Source organism: Leptosomus discolor, chromosome 2 (assembly GCF_034619465.1).
Source record: "Leptosomus discolor isolate bLepDis1 chromosome 2, bLepDis1.hap2, whole genome shotgun sequence".
Lineage (NCBI taxonomy): Eukaryota > Metazoa > Chordata > Aves > Leptosomiformes > Leptosomidae > Leptosomus > Leptosomus discolor.
This window is the reverse complement of record NC_141392.1, coordinates 119,836,252-119,858,401: the sequence shown is the minus strand read 5'-3', so window position 1 is coordinate 119,858,401 and position 22,150 is coordinate 119,836,252. Positions and strand designations below refer to the sequence as shown.

General features: G+C 42.6%; 1 protein-coding gene across 2 annotated transcripts in view; it reads right to left on the bottom strand.

Moving 5' to 3' along the window:
- Nucleotides 1-22,150, bottom strand: part of EVA1A (eva-1 homolog A, regulator of programmed cell death) — a 210,658-nt gene that overhangs the window by 126,136 nt on the left and 62,372 nt on the right. The window contains exons 4-5 of one of the 2 annotated variants that reach the window (XM_086461629.1): nucleotides 21,589-21,593; nucleotides 13,030-13,153 (exon numbers count right to left, since the gene is read on the bottom strand). In XM_086461629.1, the coding sequence (XP_086317755.1) occupies nucleotides 13,030-13,153; nucleotides 21,589-21,593 (129 nt within the window). The remainder of the gene's footprint in view (nucleotides 1-13,029; nucleotides 13,154-21,588; nucleotides 21,594-22,150) is intronic. The other variant, XM_086461630.1, reaches the window with a different exon arrangement.

The window sequence follows — 22,150 nt, the reverse complement described above, 5'->3', positions numbered from 1 at the left end:
TAAGTGATATAAGAGAGCTGGGACTGGGAACGAATCTGCATTTTTCTCTCTCTCTCTCCCAAGAAGAACTGGCCTCCTATAGATCAGTCACAATCTGGTCCTAAGCCTGCTATAACTGTTACAGTCTGGATATAATTCAGTCCAAATGCAAACATTTGTATTAGTGAGTTTCATGTTTCACCCTGAAAAATTAAACATGTTTAAATGGCCTAGGAAAGGTGGCAGTGATACTCAGCAAATGGCTTACTCAACTCTAATCCCCCATGCAGTCATTTGTAGGGCAACAGAGATTTACCATGATTAAGATATTTGCTAAGGATAATATCCCTTTTATTACTGCCTGTTTTCAGAGACACTGGCTTAAATACAACTCAGTAGAGAGAAACCAAGGAAGGGAACAGCTGTAGGCTTTTCTAGACACGTCATTACATGACATGATTATAACATAGCTAGAACAATTAAGGGAAAACACTTATAAATGTTTCTAATGGAAAAATCATGCTCTCAAACAGGAAAGTGAACAAGAAGATCCTTTGTAACTACAGGATGTGTACAAGAATATTAAAGTATTGACCTGTAGTAAATCCATTTATCCAGTGTCTTAAGAACATTTTCACCTACGGTCCACAACAATTTTCTGAATGATCATGATTGGGAAGCTCAAAACTAAATGTCAATTGGCTCAACCTCTGCAAGACCTTAGAGATAAAAGCTTCTAAGAAGATTTTGCATCTAACAAAGTGATGGAATGCATTAAAGCCAAAGGTCTACCTTGCCTAAAATTACATTTTTCAACAGAACTTGTGGAAAAAAATGATGAAATTTTGATGATTTAAATATGCATGCTTCACATAATCAGTGCATAATAGTTGACCCTATTTCCCAGATCAAAGAGCTGGAAATACATGTAAAAAGAAATCTGTCTTCCTCACAAAATCCTAAAGGATTCAAATCTTAGAATCGGGGATCTGAGCAAAGAAAGAGACTTTGTAGGAAACAGAGATAGTTTTGCCCACTTCCTTATCAGGTCAGAATTGTTTCCTACAGAAGACTATCTTATGTAGTTTATAACTGTTAAATTAATGAGACTGCACACAAGATGCCACTTCAGAACAAATCTGCACTCCATGTTAGCCAGTAACTTCTCTTTAGTCCAATTTTTGCCTTGCTCACCTTCATCCCAGCTTTGTTAGCTGCTCCACCACATACCACCCAAAACAGTGAATATTTTTTGCCTTGAAATTCACAACTCTTCATTATATTCAGCCTTTCCACCAATACCTGTTTTCCTTTAACTGATAAATGAACATGTTTAACTATTGGGTGGTCATTTAGTGTTGGTCTGCGAAAAAGGGCATATGGACAACTCCCTTTCTCACTCAGTCATCCTCTCCAGAAGAACTGTGTTAGTGGCAGACACATCTCTGATGCTCTGTGTCACTCTTTCTACCTACACCTCTTACTGTACCTGTCAGATACAGATTAGTTGCAATGTTGAACAGCTGAGTTGCACAATGGGCCAGATGGCATGAGTGGAATACGCGACCTTTTAGTCACAAGTTAAAATTCCATCAACTTTCATGGACACTAGAAGTCATCACATGTGGTGAGATTTTGCTCATTTCAGCACATCTTGAGGCAGAATACTTACATTGCAAAAGCCATCATATAGCAATTCTTTGTGTCAGCCTAAAGAGAAAAGCCAAAATAAGGGGTAACCATGGAAATACGAATTCTTTACTATGGATGCAGTCACTCCAGACCATAATTCACAGTCACAGAGGACAAAAGGCACCTCTGGAGACCGTCTAGGCCAACACTCATGTTCATACCAGAGTCAACTACAGCAGCCAGTTGCTGAGGGCTGTGTCCATTCAAGTTTTTAACACCTCCAAGGATTAAGACTCCACATCTTGCTTGGGCAACCTGTTCCAGTGATCCTGTTAATCATGTGAGAGATGAGTATAGTGAGTACCTCTTACTATGTCTTCCAGGGGAACTAGGAAGATGAGTCTCCAAGACAGGAAACCTACTAAACTTTAGGACAGATACTTCTAAGCAGCATCCTTGAAGAAGAATGCCTGTGCCAGAGGACTGCCCATGAACAGCTCTTCGAGATAGCCATCCAGTACCCTTCCTTGTAACCTGTGACCCTCCTTTTTACATATTTTTATTTTCCCCCATAAATCAGCTAATTCCCAGGACCTTCTGTAAGATATAGAGATTTTTTTTGACTGCATGTAGATCTAAAATTAAAATAGATAAGTACTTCTCAAAGCGGACAGAGTAAAGGTGCCTTAGACAGCTTTCACCAACTCCTACACTCTTCTGTGAAGAAGGTAAATGGACTAAAAGGATATTTTTCAGTTGGTGCTCCCCTTCAAACCTTTTCCCCACATCCTATTCCTGTGTTCATATAATTACTTACTTTTCATTTCAAGTAAGCATTTGTTATCTGAGTTTTGCGTCCTATTTTACACTTTGGAAGGTACAAGCAGATTCTGGCCTCTGAGTCCACAAATGCAAATAAGTCAATATAAATCAGAAATTCCTCACAGTGGCAAATGCCTACTCTTTAGACCAGTGCACATTGCTATGGCTCCTTGCTTTTTCTTTTCTTCCAATTTCCTTTCACTTATGACAGGCACCTCATATCCTGAGTTCCAAAGTTTCCTCCTCATCCGTGTGAACGTGCTACTAATGAGAACTTTCATGTTCATCTCAGGATTTTAATAAATCCATATCAATCAAGTCAACATTCCCTTAGGCAGGACTAGGTGAAGGAAACCTTTCCAGGTCAGCAAAGATCTCCACAGCCCTCAAGTATAGCCTTTCCTCTGACTCCTCCACAAGCACTTATGCTGTGGGCTACCTCGTCATTCCGTCATTTCAACAGACAGGATCTGAAAAGGATCGTCCCTTTAAATTTGGAGGATAAAAAAGTGAGAATGTCACAGTTCATACATTTGCACAGAAATATCTTTTAACATTATTTCAGTTCAACTTTCCCTTGAGAAACTTTTTGAGAAGGTGCTGTAATTTAACTTTTAAAAATTGAAGTTTGCTACCCTCAGTGATATGGAGTGCACCGCTTACTTCTGCAGAAGCTAATCTGAAACTCTGAAAGACAGAGCTCGGATGACAGTCCAGAGTTATATCAAATAGGCAGTTTGCCAACTTCAGAAGTAACCTGAAAACTCAAGAGTGCCAGGCTTTGGAGGTCTGAAACCATTTCGACAAGTAAGAAGATTGTTCTTTGAAAACGACCTTGTCAGATTCCTTTAAAATTACACTCCTGATGCACCCATCCAATTTGCAATGTTTAAAAGGCGCCTTTCCCCACTGTCACTTTCATTAGTCTGAAGCAGTTGTCTTGTTATATTCTGCTGTGAAAAGGCTGGTGGTGCTGCAAATTAACTGCTACATTTCATTTCCAAAGTAGAGTTCAGATGCACCTAGTTGCACTTTCCTGTTAGACAAACAGAGGTATATGGTTATCTAAGGAGGAAAAAGGGAACAATATCAAAATATATATGCTAGACTGTGAGATGAGAGTCAAACAAAACACTTGAGAGCCCAGGACAAATGTAATTCTCATCCTACTTCTTCCATTAATGAATTTGGGCTGACTGGTGTGCTGCTGCCTGAGCCTCTGCCTCACCATTTAATAGTCCTCCTTCCAGGGACCTGAGACCCTGCTGGCTAAATTTCAGTGAAATTTGTCAGAACCATTGAGATGACAAATGTAGTTAAATCCCTACATATTTTTTAAGAACTGGCAGCTAATTACAGAAGAGAGCCAAATCAGCGCTAAAGCTGGTTGCAACTGTTGCACTGTCCCACCAGCCAACAAGCATGGATGTAATACCTGGACGATTAGTACGGGTATAAATCTGGACTAGCTACACCATAGGAGGCAACATAGGAAGCATGGTGAGAACCTTTTACTGCAATGAAAGGTGGGAGGGATGCACTAAGGAAAAAAATTACCTCAATATGTAAGGAAAAAAGGCTTCATTAGTACCACTGCTCATAGCAATTTCGTTCTTCCCTTCCAGTAATGGTGTAAATCTAGAGTAATTCTGCTTAAAGTTACTACTAAAATAGCTGAAACTGAGAATTTAGTCTTATATCATGAAAACTGTCTTCTCCAAATGATAAAATAATGGCGATAATTCTGACACAGGAACATTAAAAGGATACATGATTGATATTTTTACATAAAATCCATGGGGTTGCCTAGAGCATAAACTATGGGAGAATAAGGGCTACTAGATTAAAAGCTAGTTCACTACTGTACTAAATAATTAAACACACAGCATTCCCTCCATGGCTTTGCCTGAGAAGAAAAAAATTAGCCGGGAGGAATACAGTTACCAAATCTTCCAAATTCATCACGGATGCTTTAGAAGTGCCAGTTCCCAGAGACATGATTAGATGACAACCTCCAGTGCCTTTTAAGTAGTCAGAAAAATAAGTGTGTAACTGAGAAGAGCTTGATGCACCATTAGTATGATGAAAAGCTGAAAATATCAGGAGATAGGTGTTTTTAAAATGTATAAATAATTTGAAAACCAAATGTAGGACTGATATTGAAAAAATACTGAAGAAATCCACAGTATTGGAAAGAGTTCATTACCGTGCCTCTAAGATCTACTCTTCTCTGCTTTTCTTTCCAAAAGACATTTATTGAGGAGAACAATTGATCTATATTTTCTGTCTTGAATAAGTTCAGGACCTCATCCAGAAGTATTGTATAAATTTACTTCTCTGTTCTGCGAGGCCTATACGCATGGTTTAAACTATGGATTCAATATAACAGATCCAAACTTTCACAAAAGTAAACTTTTGCAGCATCTCAATTCGGTTTATAAGCATGCTGTTTCTGGGACACGCTTTTCTTCTTACAGTTCTTCACCAGTATGCCAGAAAATCTTGAAATCTATCATCCAGAGCTTGCAAACCTCTACCACAGCAGGATTGCATTGAGATTTAGATTTATGGGATTCATTTTTAAAAACTTGGTTTCCTTGTATTTACTCTGGTTAATTGCCCCAAGAACACCCCCTCACTCTTCTGGCTAGAAGGCTCCCAGATCACTTTCATAGAATCATAGAATCATTAGGTTGGATTTAAGATCATCGAGTCCAACCATTAACCTGTTACTGCCAAGTCCAACACTAAACCATGTCCCTAAGCACCACATCTACACATCTTTTAAATACCTCCACCACTTCCCTGGGCTGCCTGTTCCAATGCTTGACAATTTCATGAACAAAATTTTCCTAATGTCCAATCTAAACCTCCCCTGGTACAACTTGAGGCCATTTCCTCTTGTCCTGTCACTTGTTACTTGGGAGAAGAGACCGACCCCCACCTCACTACAGCCTCCTCTCAGGTAGTTGTAGAGAGCGATAAGGTCTCCCCTCAGCCTCCTCTTCTCCACACTAAACACCCCCAGTTCCCTCAGTCACTCCTCACCAGACCTGTTCTACAGACTCTTCCCCAGCTTCGTTGCCCTTCTCTGGACACGCTCCAGCACCTCAATGTCTTTCTTGTAACGAGGGGCCCAAAACTGCACACAGCATTCGAGGTGCAGCCTCACCAGTGTCAAGCACAGGGGCACGATCACCTCCCTGCTCCTGCTGGCCACACCATTGCTGATACAGGCCAGGATGCTGTTGGCCTTCTTGGCCACCTGGGCACACTGCTGGCTCATGTTCAGCTGGCTATCGACCAGCACACCCAGGTCCTTTTCCACTGGGCAGCTTTCCAGCCACTCCTCCCCAAACCTGTAGTGCTGCATGGGGTTGTTGTGACCCAAGTGCAGGACCCGGCACTTGGCCTTGTTAAACCTCATAGCACTGGCCTCAGCCCATCTATCCAGCCTGTCCAGGTCCCTCTGCAGAGCCTTCCTACCCTCAATGCTCCTGCCCAACTTGGTGTCATCTGCAAATTTACTGAGGGTGCACTGGATCCCCTCATCCAGGCCACTTTGTCTCTGGCAGCAGCCAAAGCCATTCACGACACCTGAAGCACCATCCACAATGCAGACTCCATCATCAGCACAGAAAGGTATCACAGATGTCCACAATGCCTAAGGATGGGCTGGATCTCCTGAAGTATCTGAGGGCAAAGGGTCCAAGTTCCTTCTGGCAATGCTATTGACTCAGTTGTCCCAGCACAGAAAAACTAGGGTGTATCCCTTCCTCGTCCTTCACTAAAAATTCATGGCTTAAAAGGGGTGGGTTTACCCTTGTTTTTTTTCTAGGATCCCACAGAAAACTTAAAAAAGCGGACACTAGGGATCTAGAAAAGTCATGGCTCCATGATTTATACAATTTAGGTAGATTTCAGAGTTTGTCTTTTTCAGTGGTTCACATCTCTATACTGGAGACCTGAAAGACCAGTAAAGAGAATCTTTCTATCTACATCAGAAGGAAGCGCCCTGGTCTTCACTGGCTCCTTATTATGTCAGTTAGGGTTGACTGAGGAGGTTTGAAAGAAAACTGGGATTTTTTTTAATTTTTTTTTTTTTTAACTCTCCCAGGTCAGCAGCAGTTTCTTTCTCTATGGGGGTAGGGGCTGACAATAATCTCTGCATTCGCTGACAATGAAATCACACATTCCTCTTAATCCTGCTCCTGACAGTTGAGTGATTAGTGTGCTACAGAGATAGGGCTATTTGACAGCACCTGTGCATCAACAGCTTAAAACAATATTAATCATTAGCATTAAAGTTTCTCTGACCCCAATTGTAGGCTGATGGATCTGTCCTCTGTTATTTATAACGTTCCTTTATTTACACCTTTTCATCATCACAGCATTTGCTGCCTGGGGTTTTATTGCCCTTATAAATTTCCACTCCTTGCATCACCTTAACAGTTTTGAAATAATACAGATAAGCAAGAGCAAGCTGATGAATGCAGGAGGTGAAAGGCTTATTCTGCTGCCTCGGTGGCTGGGCCAGAAGGATGTGCCCATTAAACAGCCCTCACTCCATTGCGCTGCTTTGGAAAGCCTGGCCCACCAGAAAGCAATGCAGTGAACAATACAGTGAACTTCTCCTGCCACCAATAAACCTGTCTTACAAAGGAGATTAATGGTTTTCTGAAAGGCTTGATAACTACTGAATTACCAATCTATCCCAGCACTAAAATCAATCACCAGAGTTAAAGGGACCAGGAATACATTTAGGTCACTTTTTGCTCTCATCTGAAATTTCTACAAAAACCCTGTTCTTTCCACAGCTCTCTGCTCTTGCTCACAGAATTTTGCAAATTCTGCCTAGGGAGTGAAAGCCTTGAGGATGTGTGACGAGACCAGGCTTTTCATGCAATGTTCACTGAATTTAACAGAAAAGGTGTAATCCTCAGCCCAGCAAAGTCAATGGCAAAGCCCACACTCGATTCAGTATTAAAGGAATGCATTGTAGGGAAATTAAAATGTGAACAAGATGCATTCACTGCAATCTTAGGTGGTCCTTCCAAAATGTTCCTTCCATAGTTTTAAGCCAATCTGATGAGCAGACCTGACCAATTCCCCAAGAGACAGGATAGCTTCACATTCACCAGCAACTGTGAACCGCCAACACAGAGGATGACTCTGTAATTCCTTGATAGCTGGAAAAGTTCTGCCACAAGTAATGATGTTCTGCTGTTTATACAGGTTTGAAGTACCACTGGCAAAAAAGATCACACATCCATACCAAAAAAACAAACACTTCTGGGACATAGCATGGCAACTCCATCACTATACGACAGAGAGTGCAGATTTGAAGATGACATCTTTATTAGAAGATGATCTAATTGGAATTTATTCGGAATTTATTTTAAAATTCAGTTGCTTTTTGATTAAAATTGCCTAGGGCTGTTAAGAAAAATAAAGTTACCCCGGTAAGATTTTGGCAAGGACATCAGGATGTTTGGAAAAAAAAAAATCATTGACATTACACAAGAATTAATTGGGCCTCTTAGATTAGAATTAAATCTATAGTGGAGAGAATGACTGCCTGCTCTCTTCAAAACATCTGTCCAGGTTGATTGTCAGCACAAAAGTTTTCCCATTAATCAAAGCTACAGGTTCTGAACTAGAACAAAGTGACCTCCCCCCCACCCCCTTTCCTCCTCCTACCCCCACCAAACTTTTGGCACTTCACCCTTTGCCAACAAACGCAACTTTCCTTCCCAGCTGCATTTCTCAGAGCCTTGATGTACCTTTCACAAATATGTTTTTGTATTGTTACACAGGGATTTGAGCCGCAATTGGAGCCCAGGTCACAATCCAGGCTTTCTGAAACTTCAAAGGCTTTAGGCTTACGTTTGTGAATAGAAGGGTGAGCAGCAAAGTTTGGATTTACACTTTGTTACATCGCTGGGATGATTAATATAGGGGGGGTTCACACCCGCCAGCCTCCAATTATCACATCCAGCTGCTCCACACAGCATTTTAAAATGAAATAAAAATAACTTTTTTAAAAAAAGGATGGAGATTATCTCTCCCAGAGTCCTCTAAGGCACAAGTTAAAGTGGCAACTGCCCAATAGGAAAGAGGGAAAATATCACTATAGCATTACAGGAGGCTGCTTCTTAGGCTACTGAGAGCTGACAAGGGGACGGTGCCTCCAGGACAGCATGGCAATGGCAGAGGAGGAGACCAGAGAAAGGCACTGCGTATGTGGGACTCATGGGGAAAGCCACATAAGCAGGGTAGGAGCCCTCTCCATTCTGGACAGCAAATGGCCACTCAGACAACACATCTCATCCTAAGTAATCCCTTTGCAGAGAAAGGCAAGCACTCATGTCCCCATTTTGTTCAGGGCCATCAGCATTTTTGAAATAGCAAAGCCAAAAAAAATAACCAACTAACCAAAAAGCCGCCATGGACAAACAGATGCTGCGCAGGAGCAGATCGATCCTTGCTTGTACAATAGCCCAGAGCAGCGACTAACCCCAGTAAAATCAGCCGCAATGGCATTGCTGGGGTGCAGAGAGGTGAAGTTATTCCTTCAGCATGACTTGGACAGCCCCACAGATCCTATTCCCAGCCAGGATTAGACCACGCAGCCCCTCTGGAAAGTCTGGCACAAAAAGCAAACCTTTCCCAGCTTACAATAACACACGATCTTACACGGTTCTCTGTCTCTGAAGTGAGGGGGATGAACAAACACTGAATTGTTTGACTAATATTGGTGAATCCAGATTTCAGTTAGAGGGAATTCATGTTAGACCAATTAAATAGTATGTCAATTCCCTCTAATTATATGTTCCTGCAGCCTACCCAATAATTATACTTAATGAGTCTAAATCAAATCAGCATGTTACCTGAGAAATAATCGGATTTGTGTGCAATTTTTTAATGATCCTGAAAGGTACCCTGGAGATTGAAGTCCTCTGTGTGTTCAAGGTTTGGTCCTAGGCCTTAGTGTGGTTTGGGTGTGGATCTCAGGCTACCTTGGCCCTGATAAATTAAATGTGCCAGTTCTCTTGTGCCAACTGGCATGGGACAGCTCACAGTCATTCTCATCAACTCTTTCAGCCTCTGAAACAGGATGGCCGTACCCAGACTTCCCACTGGAAACCATCCCTGGCCAGTGCTAAATGCCAGACTATATCTACACGAGCAGAGAACAACTTCACTGCTACGGCAACATGTCCTAACCTTGGCCTGCAGGGACCCTCGGGGGGGCCTCTACTGAGGCTGCAGATAGCAGGACGATTTGCAAAGGCACCTCCAAGTTTAGAAGCACAAGCCATAGATGTGCTCTGCTGAGACCCATACTGTGCTTTTGAACATCTTCCCAAAGGTTGGTGGACTAAGGCCCACATGCTATGGGAAAATAAAATAAAAGCTAAGCCTCTATACACTTTGATGAGCCTTGGCTTTCAAATCACATAGTAGCAATAGATAAGTCTCACTTCCCACAAAATGAGACAGAATAGAGCATTTTATTGGTTATTTCTGATCTCCTTAAATATCCTATACCTTAAAAGTAAAAGTACGCCCACATGTATTGTATTTATTTACAGGCAAGGACAATACTTAGGACTGCCGAACACCTGACATTTAAAAGCAATCCCACGCACATATCCAAGTCCTGTACACACAAGATGAATGTCCACTAGACCCCCAGATCCATCCATTGGATCAGAGGGGACCATGATTAGCACAAGACTTCCCCAAAAAAACACACAAGCCATTTATTTTCTTACTGCTTTTAGTTAAGCATGCACTTCTCTAACCTATTTCTTTAAAATTCTAGAAGAGGTGAACCACAACACCTCAACAGCAAAACTCTGCAGGAGTCTTCCCTGCTTCTAGCAAAAGCAGTCTCAGAGCGATTAGTGCAGCAGAGATCCCCACCATTGTCCTGCTCCCTGGAGCCCCACAATTTGGAAAATCTGAGGCTTTCAGTTTCAGCATGATTTACTGTCCTCCATCTCCTCGAAATTCTGTCCATGAGAAACCAAAATAGGACCTTGCCTTGTGAATGAACCCTGTACAGCCAGTGAGCATCGAAACCACTAGATTTCAAAAGCAACGTAATGTCAGAGAGGCATAACTGCAGTGACAGTGGCTGGAGGGAATGACTGCACCATCTAGTTATTCTTCCGCAATGGTACAAGTAAATGCCACTAACTTCAGTTTTGCTTTCTTTCAAGGAAGTCTTTCATTTTAGATAACTACCTCTATTCAGGGAGCTTTCGAGGCTCCAGCATGACTCTGAGAGTGGAAGAACTTGGGCATCCTTACTTTATGTTAAAGACGTCCTCTTCAAATTCTGCAGGCCACTTCTCAAAGCTCCTCTCATACCTGTATACCGGAAAACTCACATTCATTCTACATAGGCAGGCACTTAACCAAGGCACCTACTTCAGCAGCATGGTCACATCAGTGTCCCTCAATAAGCAAAGGAAATAAATAGATGTCTCTAGAGAACAATTCAGACATTAAATAGCTTCTTATTAAAGTAATTCTGTCATGTCTACTGTTAAGAAGGACAAATTCAGGAACAGAATCCAAAAAATTGCATTAGTCTTTTGATAAAAGTTATGGATCAAACCATGTGCCAGGCAGTGAGCTCTACACAAGGACTCTCTGGTGCTCTTTGGTTACAATTATGTGTGCTCAGACTTTCTGGAGCAGGTCAACACTTCATAGGACCACACATTTGGGGATCAGCTCTTAAATACATATTTATTTACAGCTCATGAACAATACTCAAATACTCAATAACTCAAAAAGCCCAACAATATTTCTCATGGTCCTGTATTTTGCATTCTATGGATCCATCTTTCTTCAGTCCCCTCATTAGCTTTCTCCCTACAGAAAGGTAGAAAGGCTTATTGAACTCACATAAGCACCAGATTCTGTTTATGAGACTCGGAATGAACATTTTGAATCATCAAGGAAACGTTGACCATGTCCTAGTTTCTCTGTACAAAGCTAATCCTCACATATTTCAAACTTTCTTCTTAATCCAGTGGGTCCTGATTAAAAGTTTGCCCGGTGACTAAGAAACAATAATTTGTGTCAGGTTACCCTATTTCACCCTGCAACATTGGAGCTGCCTGAAAAATGTCTCGGGGAAATGTTTTCAAGCAGCTTCCCCTGCTCTCTTTCAGGAAAATCACCTACTCAGCACACATGGAAACTCCTTCTCTTCTAGCATATCTGTAATTAGCAAAGAATGCCAAGCCATAAATATTTATGCACAGATGGGATCCTGAAATACCTTCAGAAGTTCAGCACAGGCCTCAATAGTCAGAATTGTCAAGGGAGCTTTGATACAAAACCTGCAGGTTCAGAAGGACTTGTCAGAACACCCTGCTAATCACTCGTCTCTCGGAGATGCATTTCTCACCCAACAAGGGATGTTACAATCACTTGCAAAAACCCCACAACAAATGCAGGTGCTTCATTACCTACTTTACATTTTAATTCCTCACAGATCTTGCCAGATCTCTTCACTTCATTAGCACAGGTCTCTGCATGCTGGGGTAAAAAGTCTTCTCCTGCACTGCTGACAGAGTCTGAATGTTTCAGCTTTTGTTTCAAACCTTTTCTGAAATCGGATATGTTCTCCTTCCTTCTGCAAACTTTTTTTTTTTATTTCTTCCCGGAAAATTTTGCTGATGTGATCCTGGAATCATGTTAGTTGTGTCATCTAAAAAGTTTGCGATTAGGCTGGTCTGAAATGCCATGTCCAGACTACTGATTCAAATAGAGTCAGATCCTATTCTCTGGCTGAAATCAGTTGGCACAGTTTGGCCACCATCAAACTCCATCCATCTCCAAACTAATGTGTCTGCTTCCAAAGCACTGATGGAGAACGGTGCCCAGGCTGTGCTAACTCCCAGGGTGGGGCCAGGAATTGGCCAAGAGGGTGTGTTGGACTTCCTGGGCCAAAGTCGCACCAGGCTCACTCCTCCGCAGCATGCACAATTGTACTCCCAGTATCCAGGCACCAGCCCCATTTAGTTTAAACACAGCTAATGAGATCATGCAAAACATCAGTTAACATTTCCCAGTCTGGTCTTGGAGCAATTAAAAGTTGGCTTATGGCATGGCGTGGGCAGGTGAGCTTCCCGTTGCACCACCATCTTCAGTGCCTACCTTAGGCACGCATGTCTGAAGTTTTTGCCCACTCAAAGAGCTCCCAGTCCCTCTGGAGGGGCAGGCGGAGAGGGGGCAAGTCCCACTAGCCCACCAGGACAGAAGGGCGGCTGCAGGAGGAGCCCACCCACTGCCAACAGAGTGAGCTCAGCGTTGGCAAAGGCTTTTGCTGGCACCTGCAAAAACAATCTGCAACTCGGGCTGCCGGCAAGGAGGAACGTGCTAGAGCAGCAGCATCCCAGCAAGGCAGCAAGTGAGGGGGAGAGGGGAAATGCTTCGCACCCAGGGGTTTATGTTACACCAAAAATAAAGGTGGAAGGGAACAAAAAGTCCTAGAAGGCCTCTCTGGTGAGTATTAAGCAGAAAATGCTGTAGTCTCGCCAGAGCAAACACATTTGATAGCGAGATACTTACTTGGCCTGCACTTGTACCACACGATGAGGTACTTGCCGGTTCCAGGGCACGGATCTGCACCAAACAGCCGGCTATTGACAAGAAACTGGCAGCTCCGCCTGTCCTGGCACTCATCCAGCATCTTCTGCAGCCGGGGATGCACACAAGAAACAAAGAGAGAAAAGCACTTCAGTATCTCCACCAAAGGGATCGTCAAACAGAGACAAGCTGGAGAACAGCAAGGCCATCCTTGCCTCCTCAACCGACCCCGGCACGAGGCAGGCAATGGTGCGCAACACAGTGGGTACCGCAGGAGCAGTGGACTAGGAGAGAACCAAGCCTTGCACTGTTTCAAGCATGATTTCTTTCCCTTTCATGCCTGCAAAAGGAGGGGTTTGCACTGGGCCAGTCACAGAAATTTTAAAACATTTGCATGTTACTTAGTCATAGTATAAGGCAGTACTGTCCTTGGAAAAGCAGCTTTGAGGGCGTGGATCAACCTTGACAGTTAAAAGCAGAGACCCAAACTCTGCCACCACCATTCTGCTTTAGATTTCTCTGGAGATGTACAATTTCAGCTGCAGCTTTCAAGAGAGCTCTTGTCTTGGTTATATAAAAGCTTTGGCAACTGCTGGTATTCCAACAATTAGTAGTTGTGGTGGGAACACTGTTATACAGCCAACTTAGTCAGTTTTTAATAGGGCTTACTCCTCTTCCCCCATGACTATCGCATTCCTTTTAGCTAAACTCAGCAAGGGCCTGCGAGTTGGAGGGTCCTCCCACCGCCAGCATTTTGAGTCCTATCCCCTTTCCTGCACTGCTTTTCCTCTAGCGCTCGCTCCCCACTTCCCCATTCATAACCCTCATAAAAACTCCATCTTAGAATCCACAGGGGCAAGACATTCTGTCTCCCGCTAGAAAACAGCTTCATTAAGGAAGATTAATGATTTCTTTTAACCCTGTGATCCTCTAAAGCAGTAGCGGGGGGAGAGAATATTATTAAGCGGGTCAGTAATTAAGTTTTAAATTCAGCTGGATGGCTTAGGTGGTATTTATGTACTCCTGTAGAGCCCCTAAAGTGCTAAAATTACCATAATGTTTGCCTGACACACATGAACCTGTCAGAGCATTTTGAGACCACAGAGCGAGGTAATCCACCAGCCTCACTAAGTCCCTGTGATACAGAGCTGTGAATTCCAGTCCCAAAACAATTAATTTTCACTTGCAAGGAGGCGCTGGAAAATCTTTTCTCAGAAACTCCCCTAGGCTCCTCCGTCTCTTTTGTCTTCTCCCTGTTCTCTTTTCTTCACCCACCTTGATACTTGGGCTTTCCCACAATCTTATCCCTGTGCCATTAACACAAAGGCTGTCCCTCTCTACCACACGCCACCCAAAACAATTTTCTCTCTGCCTCAGTGACTACTTTCTATTTTTGAGTTCTCCCTGAACATAATATATAATATATAATCTTTAGCATTATAACTCTGAATGTCACCCTCTGAACAACAGGAACAACAGCTGTTCCAGTTTCAAGCGCAATTTGAAACTCCCTCATTTGCGGTTGCTCATGATTTCCTAAAGTTTTCACCTTTTGGTCTGACACATGCAACAATCCGTGCCTGCCTCAAGTCTGACCTTTATTTTAAAGTTCAAACCAAGACAATTCAGGCCTTTTCTAGTGAGCAGAGAACATATGCTGTTGTTTTCCACTTACAAAGGTAATAAAATGCAGGCATCTAGTTTCAAAATACAGGGCTTAAGATGGAAAGGCTGAAAGGTGAACACTGAAGGAGGTGCCTGGGAGCGTTAGCCCCCACTTGACTGCCATGTTAAAATGCACAGAAATAGCATATTCTTTCCTTTAGGCTCATAAGGGTTGACTGCTCACTCAGCGTGTGAAATTAAATTTAATGCAAAATCCAATGAGTTGCAAAGGAATTTAAGCAAGGCCTCTACGCAGATAGCTCTTTTGATCTCAAAAGGCAAAGAACAACTGGAACAACTCTTGAGTGCTTCACATATGGGAAGAAATCCTCTTCGAATCACTGGAGACCTGAAAGGATTTTCTGATACTGGGCAGCCATGGCTGTGTTTACACTCAAGCAGTGCTAAGAATAGGGAGCAAAGGAAAAGAAGCAGCACCCTGAATGTTTTCTTTCCCACAAGGGAAGCTTTCTTCCCTCAAAGGCATCAGACTTCGGTTTTTGGTCAACAAGCCTGTTCATAGCAGATGGGTGGGATTTTCAAAAGCTTTCAGCATTGTGAAATAAGTGCTATTAAAACCAGTGGGAAAACCACCTGGGTTTCAGCAGAGACTGAGTTAGGCCAACAAGAAGCCTCTTTGAAAACCTCAGCTTCGATGTCTAAGCAGCACTTGTTCATCTGTCCTTGGGCTTAGCACCAGGAGCGAAGGCAATCTCTTACTAACCTCAGAGAACGATGAACAGGGGCAGCTTTCACATACTGCCACTTTGTCTTGCTCTGCGCTAACTTTTGGCAGCTCTCGCTTGCTCCATGTATTCCACATAAGTAAAATCTCCTAAGTTTACTTGCTGCAGTATGCAAAGTAACACAGATCCCTAAGGAGAAGTTTGTACCTAAATTAAGGAGCAAAAGTAATCTGTGCCATTGTGAGACCATAGGAAAAGAGAAGTGTTCTTGAGGCTGAATATGCCTTTTACTAATTGGTTTTAGTGTTTAGCTACAGTTTCAACTTAATTTGATAAGAGCCACGACTCTGAGAAGTTATTTAATGAGGAGGAGGAAAATCAATATTTCCTTTCCATTCATGTAGTTCTAATGTGCCTCCCCCTGAAGGGTAACGATTTTCCTGAAAATATAAAAAATCATTAAGATTTTTGATTTCCTGCAAACTGTTCGAGTAAAATCTTAGGTATAATGCAACATATCCATAGAGATTAAAATAAAAATCTATATTCAATGCTCAGTGAAACACATCAGGAAAAATGCAAAGAAAATTAACAAGGGTTGAATGTGTCATGTTCTTTATTAAAAATAAAGAACAAAGATGTTAAACCAGCACTAACGTTAACTAAAAAACTTGCACATGCAGTATTTACCCATCCTTGCACACACAGAAATCTTCTTCCCAAGCGTTATTTACCAGCATCAGTACGTGCTATATACCAGCATCTTCTCAAACACTGTGCAACACAGCAGCTCTACAGAACAAGATGATCCACTACAGGTACACTACATTTCCCCTGCAGGTCCAGTGCGTCTGGTGTTTACAGGGGTCCTTACGAACCGAGACATTAGCTTTCTGGTCTTACTCTCAAAAATCGTACTTCTAGGCAGTATCAGAGCTCTGGCAGATGTCAGATGTTCTTTCTGAAGTATTTGCAGATAATCAGCCAGAGTGACACCAGGAAGGCCATGAGTTTACTTGGTAGTGCGCGTATGTCCTGAGCTCACATGGCTTTTGCTTAATGGCTGGAAAAATTTAGGCAATTCATTCCACGTTTGCCTTGGTTTTCTGGCTGTCACTGTCAGCTGTAAAGGTGGAAAAACAGAACCACAAAACCAAACAAAAAGAGGCCCACAAACAATCTGAATTTGCACAGAAATAGTAGTAGACACAGAGAATCGTCCCTAACCGGGATATATAATCAGTTGTTTATGTCACTGCCAACTGGTAGTCACCTGACTAACGCAAAATAAAGTCACATTGGATTAGATTATATTATAAAAATCACTCCAACTGAAGAAGGTGGAGGAGGAATTCCTGTCTGGCACGAAAAGGGAGGAAAGACATATTAATTGCATTGTGCCATTCTATAATTGCGTTCCAGTGGTAAATCAAGCCCGAGGGCTGACAGACAGTGCTCAGGAGGGAAGCTGCGGCTGTTTAAACCTATTCCAGTCTCTGGTTCATGATTGAGCTACGAAGCTGCAAGATTTTGAGCAGATAAGAGAGCAAGAAATGTGAATTCAAGTAAAACAAACACTAATATAACCCCTGTGATTTATGCCCTGGATTAATCTCACTGCGGTGACCTGAGTCTTAAATCAAGGGCAGCCTCAAGCTCAAAACCATGTCTTTCTAGTGGGCATTGCAGACGAAACACATTTCTCGTGCTCATTTTGTTGTGCTCGTTAGCTAAGTAATTGCTTGTGCTTATTAGATAACAACCTTTTAAATCTGGAACTGGATGCGAGCTCTGCAAGAAGGATGTCCCCAGCCATTTCCAAGGGTGCACTCTTTATTCGGTCTCTTCAAATCACTTTTCAAGAAGCCCTTCCCCTGCACTCTTAAAATAAACCACAACTGAGTTTAACACCCAAGGCAATTAAACTTATCTCAGTTCTTAGTCCCTTGTAGTAGTTCATAGATTCAACACACTTAGGCTGAAATTTTGGACCCATAGAAGCCAATGGTGAAACTCAATGGGAACTAGGATTTTGCCACAGGGCTGCTCTCTGTACAGTCTCCATCATCAAAGGAACATAAGGATGACTGCAGGGCATGCCAGCCAGGCATGAAATTACACAGAGGAACCCCACTAAATAATTGTCCAAATTGTATGTTGCTGAGGAGAATAACTCAGAGAGCAAACTGCACGAACGGATCAGAGCTGTGTGCAGTCAAATGAAGACAGGCAGAGATTTGTACTAAAAATTTTACACAAGAAGATATCAGTAATTTTAAAAAATACGATTAAGCATTTTTAAGTCAAATTCAGACCAGGTCTAGCCATTATGGTGGTGTTACACCGATGCTTATATTGGTGCATCTCCATGAGTTTTGCAATGGGAAGAAGTAGATACAACAAACAAGGCAGCATGACTTCTCCCTACAAAGCTACACAGCACAATGCACTCATAATGGCTTCATGTCAAGCTCATTTGAATTTTAATACTCTTTTATATACCCCTGAATCTTGGCATTACTTAAAAACACACTGTAAACTTAGTACTTTCAAGTTGCAAACTTATTTACAGGTCCTTTTTCCAATTATTTGAAGATTGCACGTTCATCTCTGTTTGTTCATGCAAATTACTGAAGTCCATGGAGCAAGAAGATTTTCCAAGGATCAGCAACAGGAAAGGACAGACTACATGAGGAACTGAAATCCACATTGATAAGATACAGGTTACCTGCCTATGGCTTCAGCAAGCAGCCTTCTCACCTGCTCCACTAGAAAGTAACTCAGCTTTGCCCAAATTACCGCATTCAATCTGTGCGTCACAGAATCACAGAATCACACGAAGAAGAGATCAGATGCCCTGAATCCTGACCACTGAGCTATGGCGGGTTTTAGTACCCTACTAGCTACCTCTTCTCAGTCTCCTATGAACCTTGCAACACTCACAGCAGAGTTAGCTGGAGGGAAATATGCCCACATTTGGTGACTCACATTAATACACCAGACTGTGAAATAAAAAGCTGAAAACTGGGCACACGTTCCCTTTACCAGCTCTGCTACAGGAGCAGAGGCAGTAGGGCAGGCAGCAGCAGGCTGGGATGTTAAAACATGACAGCAAGATTCACCAGAGTTCCTCTGGCAGAGCCTTGAAAGAGCCCAGATCCACAAAGAGCGGGAACATGCTCAGCAAATAGGACACGATAAAAGCTGCATTACAAATATCACCTAATTAACATTACCTACATTTCCTAACAGTAGGAAACTTAATCCGTATGCGGGGGTCAACTTCAAAGGGAGAGGTCTAAGCTGAAGAAATACAAAAGGATGCATAACTAAAAGTTATGGGATTAAAGAAAGGGAAAGCTTAAAACACAAAGTGGAAAAAAAAATCACTAAAAGCAAACCATTATACTGTCAAGCAGAGTCTTAGTGGAAATGATGGAAGCCCCATGACTCGGAAAGTTTAAATTTAGAGTAAACAAAGCATTAGGAGGCTTACACCCTGGGGAGCAGTCCTGCCTCATCAGGGAGACAAGCAGCACCGGCCACCTCTGCCTCCAGTGTCTCCTCTTCTGCAGTACATAATCACACTGCTCTGATGAGCTATTTCAGTCAAGCCAAAGATTTCGAAGATATGGCAAGTTAGAGATTATCTATGGCCTCTGCATCAAGCAGTTCTTCCACTTGCAAATAATTAGCTGGGGGAGCTGCTTGCCGGAGAGTTGTCTTTCAGCCTGGGCAAGATTTATGAATGAAGCTGCACTGGTTCTGAGATTTTTAAGAGCAACTTTACCACTGCAGTAACCTCTTCTGGACCCTGAGCTCACTGCTCACCATCCTCTGAAAAGTAATTAATTAGTCTGATGAAGAGTTGCCCAAACTGCTCTTGAATTCACTGACATTCTGAGATTGAAATTTTCCTTGCTCAAATTGTCTGTAAGTTGTGGAGATCTAATATGAAATATGACAAACGGTGGTTTCTCCTCCCAGTGGTACTCATGACCAATATTCTTCCTTAATATCATTTTCCTCCCTCTTTCCCCTTGACCATTATAAACTTACAGATGTTCAGAGTCACAAGAAAGGGCCCTTTTTCATCCTTGTTGAGGCCACTGAGGGCTGTTACATCAGTGGGACCATGCAATATCCTGTCACTGGGCATGGCAGCAGCCACTGTCCTTGGCCTACCAAGAAAGCTAGAGGAGTTGGACCATTGTCTTCTACTTTATATTTTACATTGCCACACTGTTAATCCAGAATACTTGGGGAAAACAAAACCCTCTTTAGAAACAGTAACACGCGCACACACCTTCCAGCCCCCTCATTTTGCGATCAACAACTGGCTCAGGCTTTGCGAGTCATGCAGCTACTGGAAAGTTTATCTCATCTTTCACCGAAAAGGTCAGCTCCCCTTTGCCTTCTATCACAGAAACCTTCCTGGCAGGTGCACACAAAAAAAGGGGGAAGGAGAGCTCAGGGAATCCTGCAGTTAGCATGCAAGGAATCTGCTCCATTTTGTACCACTGTTGGAGCAACAATGGGAGAGGTGGCAGCAAAGGTGTCCTGTATCTCACTTAAAGGACAAAAGGAAATACCATATCAGCAGCACTAGTGATTCTTGTCACCAACAACTGGTTGTCCCGGAGAGTGTTGAAAGAGACCAAGGCCACAGGCTATGCCTACACTCTCTCCCCAAACCAGCTAATCTTTCTAACAAGAGGCATGACTCCAGAGTACCTTCTAAGTACAGCAGCTGTTGGGGAAACAAGTCACATGCTGAAACATTGCCCTGTGAAGTGCAGCTTCCTGCTAATTTCAGCACAGGCAATTGTGAAGCCAGAAGTTAGCCTCCAATGTCTTCAATAAATAATCTGGGAGCAGAAACACCACGGGTAAGTGTCTCTCCAGGGCTTTTTATTTTCCTTCTAAACAAGCTTTGCTCCAGGGCTCTCTGGTTTTCTTCTAAATAAGCTGTGGTTTTACTTTTCTGTCAATATACCAAAATGAGAATATTGCAGGATATCTGCTGTAAAGTGTAATCTAGTTTTCTGGTAGTAAGCAATAATTTTAGGCCAACCATTAAGCATTCTTCCCTACAAAACTCAAGTAGTCTACTGTTGAAAACAAGTGGCATCAGGAATATTGATCCAGGAGTGAGCAGCTGCAGAAAATTTTATAAGCAAGCTACTCTAAACCTCCTCCTCTTCAGCTAGGCAGCTTCCTTCAAATGTAAACGTGCCTCCATGTATTTTTGCAGGCACAAGTTGGCCATTGTGAGCTTGGCTAGGAGTGACTAGGTTTCCTACTAAATGGATTAATTTATCAGGATGCTCTTATCATTAGGCAATGCAGAACACTTAACACTCCTATTTCTCCTTTATCCTCTGTGCCAGCATTTATGTGTTCATCTAAATAAACACACACTGCTGCTGTATCTGTTTATCAGCTTCCTAATTTCCCCAGAGGCAAGATCTCATGAGATGTTCTCATAGCAGAGAAGTGCAAATGTACGCAGTAGTGTGACAGGTGAGAGAACCATGGAGTAAGGGAGAGGATAAAGCAGATGAGGACAGTCTCCAACAGATCTCCTTGGACTAAAAGGTGCCTCCAGATGTTCCGTGTCACCCCCTGCTGTGCAGCAATGTAATTTAGCTGCTTCTCCATACTCTCACACTAAAAAATCAGACATTGGGCAGATTAAAAATGGGCTTAACCAACTCTATCTGGGTGACATATGGGACAGAGCAAGAGAAAAACTCCACTGTGAAAGCACAATGCACAGACCTACAAAAATCTTCATGTTCTCAAAATTGTTAGGTTGCACGCTCAAACCGACTGCACTGCACAATTGCTCCAATGGGGTAAAGGTACGTGGGAGTTACAGGGCATTACAAAGATGCCAGCACACACAGGACCATGCTAACGCAGCTCTGCTCTTCAAGACCCAAACTAACATCTTTGCATGATCCTGCTTTGACAATACAGACTTCCTAGTGGGCATACAACTCCTCTCTCTGCATAAATTAAGCAGTGTGGATAAACACCCTCTTACTGCCAACCATTTTCAGTGGCACGACTTCAATATGCCTAAACAACCCTTAATATTCAAGTATTTATTTTTCTGGGTGAAAGATTAATAGATTTTGGTCCTGGCAAGCAAGTAAAGAGAGAGATGGTTCATCCACCATAAAGCTCCTCCTCACAGACCTCCTCTGCCGAGGCAGGACATTTTGCACTGCATGGGTCCCTTTTACCAGAGCCATCAAGGCTCCAGATGTTCCTCTTCTCTGTCCCCCATCTGTCCCTCCTGGCTGGGACAAGGACATTGCTCTCAGTCACTTTGCAATCACAAATACTCTTTGCAGCACTCCACAAGGAAAGTACAGAAGAGCCAATACCAGACCAGACTGTTAATTAACAGCACTAGTACCCCAAATTAGCTTCTATTATTAAAGGATGAGTGGGAATTTTCTGCACTTCCATCTTCAAAATACCTCAAAGATGCTTCACGAATACAGCACAAATCTCTTTTTCCTTCCTACCATGTATCTCATGTGATTTGTGCTAACTCTGGGCTGCCCTGTTAAAGTGAGCGGAGCTGGGGAGTGGGGCGAGCTGTTTAAAAAGCAAATAATGTCTGGGTTTCAACACAACTTTATTTTGTTGTTCTGATCTCTCCATATTTGTGTGATTTGATCTAAAAGTTAACAAGAGGCCAACCACATCAAAACTGAAATCCCAGTCTGAACACTCAA